The 12,631-nt window shown below is 37.8% G+C and overlaps 1 protein-coding gene across 2 annotated transcripts in view; it reads left to right on the plus strand.

Annotated features, from left to right (window-relative positions):
- Positions 1-8,621: 8,621 nt before the first annotated feature.
- XPO7 (exportin 7) overlaps positions 8,622-12,631 on the plus strand; it is a 40,585-nt gene continuing 36,575 nt past the window's right edge. Inside the window, exons 1-2 of one of the 2 annotated variants that reach the window (XM_021719031.1) lie at positions 8,622-8,700; positions 9,231-9,377. In XM_021719031.1, the coding sequence (XP_021574706.1) occupies positions 8,680-8,700; positions 9,231-9,377 (168 nt within the window). In that variant the 5' untranslated portion in view covers positions 8,622-8,679. The remainder of the gene's footprint in view (positions 8,701-9,230; positions 9,378-12,631) is intronic. The other variant, XM_008070981.2, reaches the window with a different exon arrangement.

A 12,631-nucleotide genomic window follows, 5' to 3' on the forward strand; every position in this document is an offset into this window, starting at 1 on the left:
GGATCATGCCACTATACTGCAGCCTAGGTGACAGTGAGACGCTGTCTTTAAAAAAAAAATCCCTATGCCAGTCTCGGTGGCTCAGCCTGTAATCCCGCGCCTTTGGGAGGCTGAGGTGAGTGGATTGCCTGAGCCCGCGGGTTCGAGACCCGCCTGGGAAGCGAGACCTCATCTCTACAATAAATCAAAAAATCAGCCGGGCGTGGTAGCGCACGCCTGTAATTCCGGCTACGGGGAAGGCTGAGGCGGAAGGATTGCCAGAGCCCAGCAAGCGAGGCTGCGGTGGCCGGGAGCAGCCACTGCACTCCAGTCTGGGCGACAGAGTGAGACTCTAACTCAAAAAAAAACCAAAACATCCCTTTAATGTTGTGTAGTTGGGTTTTGGGAGGGAACAAAATTAGATATGTGGTCAAGCTACCATTTTAACCCAAAGTTCCCTTAGAGGCTTTCTTAAGAGTTGGACTTATCCAAATGTTAAGACATTTTTATGAATCTTCTATTGTGTGCCACACTCTTGTCTTTTTCATCCAGTGTACGCACTAGTGCTCGTTAAAGTCACAATGTATGCATAATTAATATAAATGGCAATTTAAGCAAATGTTTGAGACAGTTGAACAAATACCTTTAAATCGTGGCGGTAAACATATAGCTATGTTTCTATGGGAAAATGGGTACTGAATACTAACCAATGATGCCACATATAAAACTGATCCTCATTATTCCTTGTAGTTCTAGAAAGTCACCGAGGAGCACTGTATTAGCAAATACTGACCCATTGCTTCTAGTGGAACTCCAGAGCTAGATTCCTGCCAACTTCTGCTCACATTTTCATCAACCAGTCAGTACATAACCTTGTTTTATTTGTGTTTATTTTTAAAGACACTTTATTTAAGGTGCACTGTTGATTTGCTGACCTTGAATTCATAGCCAAAACACAATAACTGATGCCTGAATGAAGTTTGTCTAACACAGTTTTTCCATAAGGCATGTCACAACTTTCTTGCAGTTAGGAATACTAGACCCTTCAGCCCTGTGTTTGTGGGCCATTTTACACAGTGGAATCACTAACAGAAAGCACAAAACTGAAAAAAAAATAGCACTAAATAAAATACAAAAAGGACAGTGTGAGAGCTGAAACAAGAAGGCAAAGCATCACAGTGTTTGACCTCAGCTGGCAATGTGTGAGTCAGGTGATTCAAATTTTTTACCACTCTGTGCATGTCCGTGAATGATTACAAAAGCATTGTAAGCAAATATTGATTTGGTAGTTACAAATATGTTTTAGCAAGTAGGTAAATTCACAAAAACAGAATCCACAAATAATGAAGTTCAATTGTAAATCCTATCTCCAATATCCCCAGTCCTATAGGGAAAGGACATTTATAATCCCCTTAGAAGAAACAGTACGGTGCTGATTTTGTATGCATTTATGCAAGCACATATAAAAAGCTGCTGTTCTCCAGAGTTTTTAGTAGCCAGTGTAATCGATAACAGCCGGTAATAAATTTAGTAATTAGCAATTTACATACATTACCTCATTGACTTTTACAACCTTGTGAAGTAGGTGTTATTTCTGTTTAAAAGAGGAAAAACTAATTTGAATGATTTAAGTAATTTATTCATACTCCCACTGTAGATGGAGGAGTAGGGATTTGTTTGTCACCTAAAATTTTAACCCTTACTCTGTATTGAACCTCAACTCTAAAAGAACACTTGTTCCTGCTTCTAGGTCACTGAAGTTATTTGTTAAAGAACCTATGTCACAGGGTTAGGGATGTGTTACCTGATTTATTTTCTTAGGGTAATTCTCACTTTGAAAAAAGCTGCCTTGTTTGTTGTTTTCATGATCATTTTAACTTTAGTATTTGTTTACTTTTAATTCTGATCTACTTATATAATTAAAATAGAAAGAATAGTATATTACAATCAAAGAGTTTTGGAACTGGAAGTGTCTTTTTAAAATCATATAATAAAATTCATTTACTTTACATATGAGAATATTAAAGCTCCTGGAAATAAACTTGCCAAAGTCACACAGTTATTTACTAAGACTAGTATCAAAATTGCTTAACTCTTAAAGTAACTCTTTTCTCTGCCTAGGTTTTAAACACAAAATTTGGCAGAGTTAGTAACCAAAGTTGAGCCCAAATCTGTTGTCTTATCATGCTCTTTTTTTTTTTTGAATTGGAGTCTCACTCTGTCACCCAGACTAGAGTACAGTGGCCACTCCCGGCCACCACAGCCTTGACCTGCTGGTTCCAGCGATCCTTCTGCCTCAGCCTTCCAAGTAGCTGGAACTACAGGCATGTGCTACCACGCCTGGCTAATTTTTTATCTTTTTTATTGTAGAGATGAGGTCTCGCCAATATTTATTGTAGAGATGAGGTCTCATCTCGAACCTGCAGGCTCAGGCAATCCACTCACCTCAGCCTCGCAAAGGCGCAGGATTACAGGCTGAGCCACCGAGCCTGGCTTTTTTTTTTTTTAATTGGAGACTTACTCTGTCACCCAGGCTGGAGTATAGTGGCACACTCATAACCACTGCAGCCTCGACCTGTTGGGCTCTGGTGATCCTTCCACCTCAGTCTTCCAAGTAGCTAGAACTATAGGCACATGCCCACCATGCCCAGCTAATTTTTATTTATTGTAGAGACGAGGTCTTGCCAAGTTGCCCAGGCTAGTCTCGAACCCAGGCAATCCTCTCACCTTAGCTTTCCAAAGTGCTGGGATTACAGGTGTGAGTCACTGTGGCTGGCTTTTTTTTTTTTTTTTTTAAATTGGAATCTCTGTTGCCCAGACTGGAGTGCAGTGACACACTCACGGCAAAGGCAGACTTGACCTTCTGGGCTCAGGTGATTCTTCCACCTCAGTCCTCCAAGTAGCTGGAACTACAGGTGCACAACACCACTACTGGCTAACTTTTTTTTTAATAGTAAAGATGAGGTCTCTCCAAGTTGCCCAGACTGGTCTTGAACCTCTAGGCTCAGGCAGTCCTGTTGCCTCCACCTCCCAGAGTGCTGGGATTACGTGCATGAGCCATTGAGGCCGGCCTCACAACTTTTTAAGCATAACATCTTGGAATGAACCACTGACTGGAGATGGAATTGCTAGAACACAGAGGGGAAACAAACAGCTGTCTGCAGAGGAGCCATGGGGATCCCAAGAGAACTTGCCTAGGGAAGCATTCTTGAATCCCTTGGTGTCGTCTGACTAGAGACTCTTCAGAATGCAGGTGCAGTGTTTTCAAAGCTTCTAATTTTTCATAGGAGGCTGGAAAACCCAGCTATTGTGACACATTGGCACCTGTGTCAAACTTTAAAACCACAGTGCAAGGCAGAAAAACAAAAATTTCTGTGGGCCAGTTTCAGTCTACCAGATTGAAGCCCCTGCTTTAAAGGATTCATCTTAACACTGTAGCTTTCATTCCTCTGCACCACTGGTGACTATGAGAAGGAACCCAAACCATTTTCTAGGAACAATTTAAATGAATGCTATCATGTTAAACTTATAAGTCAGTAAACCATTAAGTGACCAAAAACAGTTAATTTGCTACATGATATAATTTGTTTACATGTTTTTGCCACATACTGCCCACAATGCAAAGCTCATGTGTGTTTATTAAAGTTAGAATTGATTCGTATTTTGAAGTTCACTGTATAATTTTGCAGTCTCATATGTTAGTAGACTTACCGTCCTTATCTTATGTATACAAGGCTCTGGTATAGCTTTATCAGCTGCTGAAAATATGTTATTTTATCTTGTTTCATGACTGTAGACATTACACAGCATCTGCAACCAAAAAGTGTTACTCACCCTCTTAGGACTTTCCAAAATAGAGTGTCCCTAAATACAAAAAATCTTACCTTAATTCATTCCTGAGAAACTAATGGGAGTCATAGTTCTAAAAGCTTGAAATGATGTAAAACTAAAACATTCTAAATCTAAAGTGCAGTTTTGGGTTATTGATGAACTTCTTTTCTGTTAGTATCAGCAAGTAATATATGAGAATAAATACCTGGAGAATTTGGAGAGAACTGGCATTCATCCATATGTACAGAAAAATGCACACATTATAAAGACATAAACTCAGTGGATTTCCACAAAGTAGACATGCCTTGGTAACCAGCATACCAATTAAGAAATAAAACATTTATCCATACTACTATTCGTGGGCACTTAGCTTTCTGTTTGAGAACTATTACATTTAATGCTGCTGTGAATATTCTTGTACATGTTTTCTTATGACCCTAATACACATCTTCATGGGGTACATACCTAGGAATGGAATAGCTGGGTCATAGGGTATCCATATGTTTAGCTTTAATAAATAATGCCAGTTTTCCAGTGTATTAGAGTCAGATTCCTCTCCACTCAGCATATAAGTTCCATTTGATTCACATCCTAACTAACACTCTAACACTTGATTTTAGTCATTATAATGGGTATCTCATCATGGTTGGAACTTTTATTTCCTAATGATTATTGGGGTTGCACTCCTTTTCATTTGTTTATTGGTTGTTTGGATATTCTCTTGTAAAGTACATATACAAGTATTTTATACTGGCTAGGTAAACTTTTCTCAAATTGACTTTTAACGATAAATATTTGCATTTTTAAACATTTTTGTTCAGAGAGTTAGTTATTTTCCCCCATCGACTCCACTGCAGTAAATAATTTCTGAGAGATTTGCTGCTATATACATATAAAACCAAGATGACTCTAGCCCACTAAGATTGCCTTCCAGGTAACTTTATAGACAAGAAGAAACCTTGAGTGTTCTTTTCAGGCCATGTAAATGACCAACACTGGTAAAAAGAGCAAAATAGAAGTAGTAATAAACACAAACATGGGTCCTTTAAAAATTAGCCTTTGGAATTGCTTTTTGAGTTTATGAATTCTGATTAGTTACAAAATCGACTGCTAATTAGTAAAATGTTACTAATTAAAAGTTAATTTAAAAAGAATGTAGTTTAAATTATGTTCTTAAAGATATGTATCTGTATAGTTGTTAGGATTTTTTTTCTACTTACAGAGTAATATATACTTGTCAAAAATTCAAAAGTTACAGAAATATATAAAAGAATTTATAAGTCTCTCATAATCTCACCTCCCATAGATAATTAAGTTCGGTTTGTACTCATCCAGATTTTCTTCTGTCAGCTTACTAATATGTATCACAAGTAATAAGATGTTCTACATACTATTTTGCCACTTTTTTTTTTTTTTTTTTTGAGTTGGAGTCTCACTCTGTCACCCAGACTGGTGTGCAATGGCTGCTCCCGGTCACTGCAGCCTCGACCTGCTGAACTCTGGCGATCCTTCCACCTCAGCCTTCCGAGTAGCCGGAATTACAGGCATGCGCTACCACGTCCGGCTGATTTTTTGATTTATTGTAGAGATGAGGTCTCGCCAAGTTGCCCAGGCGGGTCTCGAACCCGCGGACTCAGGCAATCCACTCACCTCAGCCTCCCAAAGGCGCGGGATTACAGGCTGAGCCACCGAGCCCGGCTGCCACTTGCTTTTTTAACCTAACAATAATTGTTACTGATTAAGAGGGTTTTTTTATACTGTATGGTAATTGGATACTTGTTCTTAAAAATAAGAACGCCCTATTGAATAGATTTACAAAAATATAATTTGTATATCAGTTTTGTTAACCCTCTAGGTCCTTAAAATGGTTCGTTTTCTGGCACAGTTCGATATACGTCTTTTAATTTACTTAGCACAATGTTTTCTAGCACACAAAACAATTCCAGCTAAGGAGGATCTAAATTATAGTGTTCGTGAAGAGGTTGAAAGTGTCTTGATTTTTCAGCAATTCTTTTTAGATTTGAGGCATCCTAATTATGAAAATTCAGCTACATACTTGATCAGTCTACACTATATTCATTCTCTGAATTTAGCCTACACTTCGTGATATGGGTGTAGCTTCTACTCGTTTCAGATGGGCAAGTTGCAGTCAGGGTAAGGATGTGCTCTGCAGATGACCTGTAGATCTGATTGGTCTTCCAAGGGTTATGTTTCTGTCTAGTTCAGTGCTCAGCATTTTTGCAAATGTCATTAAGTTCTTCCTAAAAGTAAGTATCCTAGTTTCTGATCAGAAATCTCCAAGTTGACTTTTTTAAGAGTGAGGCTAATTCAAAGGTGTAATCATTAGGCTATTTAAAAAGCAATGCTGTAAAAATAAATTCCAAGGCATTCTGCTTGTGGAGCAGTATAGCATCTAATATACAAACAAAATCTTCATTTTCTTCTAATCTAGAGGCAACTTGTCAGGTAGAGTGTTACATTCTGAAGTCTGTAATCTCAACCAATTCCACCTTATATTGAAATGAAAATAACTGAGCTGTGTTTTCTCTAGCCAAGTTGAATAGACTATAAAATAGTATTGTTACTAAGTATAAAGAAGATACATTCTTTTAATACCTTCATAGTGATTATTGTTAGTGAAACCAGTTATAGATTTGGGAGTTAATCGTCTTGAGTTTCTTGTACTAACGCAGTGTGCTTTGCTAGTTGAAGATCACCTCGAGTTTTATAAAGTATTTCACCAAATGTGCTTTTCTGCTCCAGGGAGACTAAGTGAAAGTTATTTTATGGGTTATAGATTTGGCAATCTCATAACAGAAAATAGACATTCTCCTCTAGAGGTTTTTCTGGAACCAAAGTGACATCACATAATAGATGTCCTTAATAAGAACTAAAGAATAGAAAAACATTGAATATTGACGTTATCATGCAAAGGAGGAGAATGGGGGGAATATTGTTTGCCATCCTGTGTGTAAAGAACTAGTTTTAGTATCTAATCAATTAATTGTAGAATAAATTATTTTCTGCCAAGTCCAAAAAAAAGGTGATTCAAAATAACCTAATCATTAGATTTGTTCTGGAAGCACTAAGAACCGGAAGAACATAAATGTTAGCATCTCATTTCTCTCTCATTCCATGGGTAGAATGGGCAACCCAAATAAAATGACCGTGTGTTTTTTAGATGTTTCCACTGATTGTTTGGAAAAAACAATATTGTTTCCCATTTGTTCTGGAAACAAAGAAATGGAACTGTAGTTCTTCAAACTGCTTGTGTAAATGGTCAAATTGCTTTTTTGTTTTTCAAACAGTCTTATTTCCTGAGCTGAGAACTCATTACCAGACTTACCCTGCAGTGTGTTTGTCTGCTAAATTAAAGCAAATCAAAACACAGTAAACAACCAAAAAAAGCCCACCATAACCTGCTTTTAGGTTTTTAGTAGTAAGGAACTTACCTGTGACAGATGCTTATTTGTCATGTGAACAGCTTTGTTGTAATAAACATAGAGTTGCAGTCTAGGAGCCATGGGAACTGACTGATCAGACTCTTTTAAGAGAGTCATTTTACCTGAAGCATCAGGACTGTTGAGGGAGTGTATATTCAGGATGTTTGGAAGTGCAGAGTGTGGTGGCTGTGGAGATTGTGAGGCTGCTGCTGCTTCCTAATACCAGATTTTATAGCCAGCTTTCATTTTAGTTACAGTGTCCTTCTGTTGATGTGCTACCTATCGTTTAAATAACTTGTTTCCTCTGAGTGAATCATTTTATAGGAGGGGGACGTAAAACAGCTCAATATTGAAACAAAAACTTGTTAAGGAGATTTAATCCCTTGTTTAGGATTATGGGGGTTATAATTGCATTGATTTAATTTTCAATAGGGTCTTGAGTCAATACTGGCAAGCATAAAAATGACTTCTACATGTATTTTATGGAATATATGTAATTAGTCTTATCTTCTGTTTCTTGTGTTTATAAGCCATGCAAAAAAATCAAGTACTGCTTATAGAACTTCCTTACTTAGATCTGATTTTGCAACTGCAATTTTCTTTGTGCTTTTAAATTGAAGAAAATATTAACTGAAACCCCTGGAAGTCAGAGAAAAGCAAGTTAAACATAAGCCTAGTCAAAGTCCCAAGATATTTTGAGGAGGGTGATGATCTGTTTTGAGCACAGGGTTGTTTTTGTTCTTTAGGGGGTCTCTGATCTTAGAGTGTCAGTATCCATCTTTCTTGTTTCCTGTAGGTTAATGTTGAAAATTTATTTATCAAGTTGCGTAAAATAGGAACCCTGCCCTGAGGGCTTTCCTGCTAAGTGGAAAAGCTGTGATTTATAAAGTCCACAGCATAATGAAACAAAATGATAATGAAAAGCCCTGGGCAGGCTGGCTATGTAATATATTTTAGGTAGTTTGCACAGGTTGGTATGTTTAATTATTATTATTACTGTTCTTGTCAGAATTGTCATTTCTAGTAGTAGGATTGCTCAAACTATTTAAACCAAATCTTGCTTGCTACTGATGAAAAATATGCTCCAATTTCTTCTTAAAGTCCAAACTGTCCCTTGAAAGGCTAACAGATGTTTACTCTCTAGTCAGTGAAAGGTGATAAGTATACTCAACTAATTTCTTTCCTTTTTGCCTAAAACACTGCATTAAGTGGAAGTAGATTTGCGTCCACACCCATGCCTTTTTCTGCGTCCCTGGAACTAGTTCAAGATTTGGAGAGAAGGGTTTGCTTGGGGGTGTTTCCCTTGTCTTATCTCTGAGTGAGCATATACTAGGGTTGAATTTATTTTGACCCTTTCATTTTAAATTTGGAACGGAAGCAAGAGTTTAAAGTACAACAGGAGAAGAGAATCTGCTGAACTTTAGACATGAGGGATCCCGGGAGGAAGGTGCGTAAGTCTATTCTGGAGCTTTCTCACCGAACTTTTTTCCTAGAGGTGACATCTATGCATGTACTTCATTGTAAGCTAATAACTACAGCTGAAAGGAAAAATATTTGAAGTATATAGAGATATATATGGCACCTATGTGTTTAATGTGCTTAATTTTAGCAGCAGTGCCACTAGTATTTCACACTTTTAAAGTGGATGGCAGAATAAGTAAATTCTGGATTTTTATTTGAAAATCTTTTGAAAAAGTTTAGGCTGGGTATTTGCAAGGGGAAAAATGTATCGTTTGGATTGATTTTCAAGGGAATGGCTGAAAAAGTATAAAGATATTTTAAGCATTCTATCATTTTGTTTTCTAAAGCATCAAATAAAGAGAGCTACAAATACTAGATAGAAGTTACCCAACTTCTTCTTAGAATTGAGCAACTCTCTCTTTGCTGATTATCATTTATCTTTGTGCATTAATTTAAGCATAGTTCTTTGTATATATAGTCAGCTGGCTGATTCCTTTCCCGACTGATCTTTTCCAGAGCCTGGCCCAACTAGAGAATCTGTGCAAACAGCTGTATGAAACAACAGATACAACCACTCGACTCCAGGCAGAGAAAGCATTGGTTGAATTTACCAACAGCCCTGATTGCCTGAGCAAGTGCCAGCTACTCCTCGAAAGAGGCAGTGTACGTAAGATCTGAAAAATCCTAAAGAATAATGGAGGTTTAGGAAACTTTATTCTGGTTCTAAGTTTAGGGATGACTTGGAATAGCTTCTGTTCCCTGATTCTTCTGGGTGTCTCTGACTTCTTATTTTCACTTTTAAAAAGCACTATACAGCCAGGCTCGGTGGCTCAGTCTGTAATCCCAGCACTTTGGGAGGCTGAGGTGAGTGGATTGCATGAGCCCGTGGGTTCGAGACCCGCCTGGGCAACTTGGTGAGACCTCATCTCTACAATAAATCAAAAAATTAGCCAGGTGTGGTAGTGCGCACCTGTAGTTCCAGCTACTTGGAAGGCTGAGGCGGAAGGATCACCGGAGCCCAGCGGTCGAGGTTGCGGTGGCCGGGAGTGGCCACTGAACTCCAGTCTGGGTGACAGAGTGAGACTCCAACTCAAAAAAAAGAGAAAAAAAAGCACTATACTTGCCAGGTTGACAAGAAAGGCTATACAGCCTCACCAGGAAAGTCTCTTTGAACATACAGGGGGATCCAAAAAGCCCTAGATTTTATTTATTAGAAAGTTGTATATTTATTCTTACATGCTTAAACTTTAGTCACCTTTAAAATACTGTCCGTTTGATGCAATATACCTATCAAGGCGCTATTTTCACTGCTCAAGACAATTTTTGAACTTGTCTGTTTTGATGCCTTTTAGTGAGTCTGCCGATTTTTGTTTGACTTCTTCCAATATCAACAAAACACTTCCCTATGAGAACTTTTTTCATCCAAGGAAACAACAACAAAAAAAAGTTGCTCGGGATAAGATCAGGGGTAAGATTGGGTAAATAGGGAAGGTGAGGTCATGGGGGTCATGCTATTTTTGGTCAAAAACTGCTGAATACTCAGCACAGTTTGGGGAGGTTCATTGTCATAGTGGAAGATCCAGTCACCTGTTTGCCACAGCTCAGGGCATTTCTTCTGCAAATTGTGGCGCAACCTTCTCAAAGCATTTAGATAAAAACTTTGGTTGGTCAGTGATCTGGAAGAACAGTTTCTGGGTTCACTAAAAGGGGCATATCTTCCAAAAGATAATTCCAGGTATTTTGGGGGGGGGGGTCCTCTTCATATATTTCTGTCCTGCCATTTTTCAGTTTAAGTTTCTGCAACTCATTTTCCGTTTTTACATTTAAGTACTACCTTCTGTCCTTTCCAGAAGACAGGGCTGTATATAAATAACTTTTTAATCCAAAGTCCTTGTAGAAGAATCTCAATGTTCTCTTTGTTTTTGTTCTCTGCCACAGCACCTGCTTATTGCCTTATAAGTCAAGGAAAGAGTGACCTTTACAATGAAAATTATAGGAAATTGTAGGATTTAAAATGGAATTAGAACTTCCTCCAGCTTAAAAATGGCATTGTAGTAATCGAAATAATGTTCCTAATGAGATAATTTGATGAAGTCGCTATTTTTGACAAGATCCCTTATGGGTCAGATCTCACTAGATCCCATGAAAGGGCATCAAAAGAGTCATTCCCAGCTAGACTCAACAGCAAGCACTAACCTTCTTTTGAAAAAATGGCAACAGCATTAAGTACAGTGCTCTTATTTTTCCTAATGCTCAAATAACTTCCCAGTCATGCTTACTTGTATTATCTTGTTTCACAGATGAAAGGGAAGACACCAAGAAAAAGCACAAGTATTAGCTATAATTCTCATGAGTGTGGAAAAGGTGAAAATAGAAATGATAATGTGGTGTTGTGTCCTGAACAACAGTGTATCCCTGAAGAACTGGTTAATAAAAATATACTTTCCAAAAAGTGGTCCTTAAGATGGGAAAGAAATGTGAAAAAAAAAAAAGATGAAAGTAGTTAATTGTTGAGAGAGTAGAATTCTAGATTACTTCATTTTATAATGTTTATTAGTATTATTATAATATTGTGTATGCCATAAATGAAACAAACTATAGTTGGTTGAAATTATCCTTTAGTAGCTGAAGGATCTAACTCTTTTTTCACATATCTGTATGATATGGCCAGAGTCAGAGATTGTGTAGTGGTCTGTTCCAAGTTGTATGCATACAGTGTTTTATATATTTCTTTTAAATCATTTGGTCTTGGGATTTCTCCACTTACATATATCCTATGGGAGATGCACAACTGACTCTTCCAGCTGACTCCTGCAGAACCACAGTGCAATCTCTCAGACTGCTAACTCCATCCCCTCCTTATTGACAGTCAGCAAGCTGGAAGAAAACAGGACTGGTGCAATACTAAAAACAATTACGGTGGACTCTTCCTTTTTAACCTTCTATTGACTTCTTAGTTACTTGGCAGATTTATTGGAATAATGTGTAAAAACTATTTACATATTACATACTACAGTTGTAGTAGCCTCTTTGAATTATTAATGGTTTGACACACCTGCTTTAAATAATCAGTTTAAACCATGTTCAGGTGTGTTGAATAAAAATCACATTGTCAGCCAACTCGGTAACTCGGCCTGTAATCCCAGCACTTTGGGAGGCCCAGGTGAGTGGACTGTCTGAGCCTGTGAGTTCGAGACCCAACCCGGGCAACTTGGTGAGACCTCAACTCTACAATAAATCAAAAAATTAGCCGGGTGTGGTAGTGCACTCCTGTAGTTGCGGCTACTTGGAAAGCTGAGGCAGAAGGATCACTGGAGCCCAGCAGGTCGAGGCTGCAGTGGCCAGGAGCATGCCACTGCACTCCAGTCTGGGCGACAGAGTGAGACACCAACTCAAAAAAAAAAAAAAATCACATTGTCAAATCTACCTTTATAGATTTTTTTCCTTAATCATAAATACCTGGTGGTATTATGTAATAGTAACATAAATGGATAGCCTACAATCTTAAGGACTTATAGTTACATCGAAAGTTATTCTTGACCTTTGATTGAATTATCTTTAGTAGTTCTGAGACTGTTCCTATTATATGACATTATATAACATAGCCGTATTGAGGAAGTCCTCCATGGCACCTTCTGATATATTTTGATCAAAGGGAATGCTTGAGTCTCTATAAAGTTAAAATTCACTAATATCCATATCTGATAACATGATAATGCTATTTCATTGCTTAAGACATAATTTTTTTTCTTATAAATATTTCTTATGAAGTTGACTTTAAAACTATTATATACCTTCCCTGGCACTATAGCTAACTGATAGCTGTGCTGATGAAAAGATACAATTTGGGGATCAACAATACAGTATAGTGGGTGGTTCCCTCTGATATTTTTTTTTCTAATATAGTATAAGAATAT

Source organism: Carlito syrichta, unplaced genomic scaffold (assembly GCF_000164805.1).
Source record: "Carlito syrichta isolate Samal-C Ts95f unplaced genomic scaffold, Tarsius_syrichta-2.0.1 Scaffold314086, whole genome shotgun sequence".
In the NCBI taxonomy this organism is placed as follows: domain Eukaryota; kingdom Metazoa; phylum Chordata; class Mammalia; order Primates; family Tarsiidae; genus Carlito; species Carlito syrichta.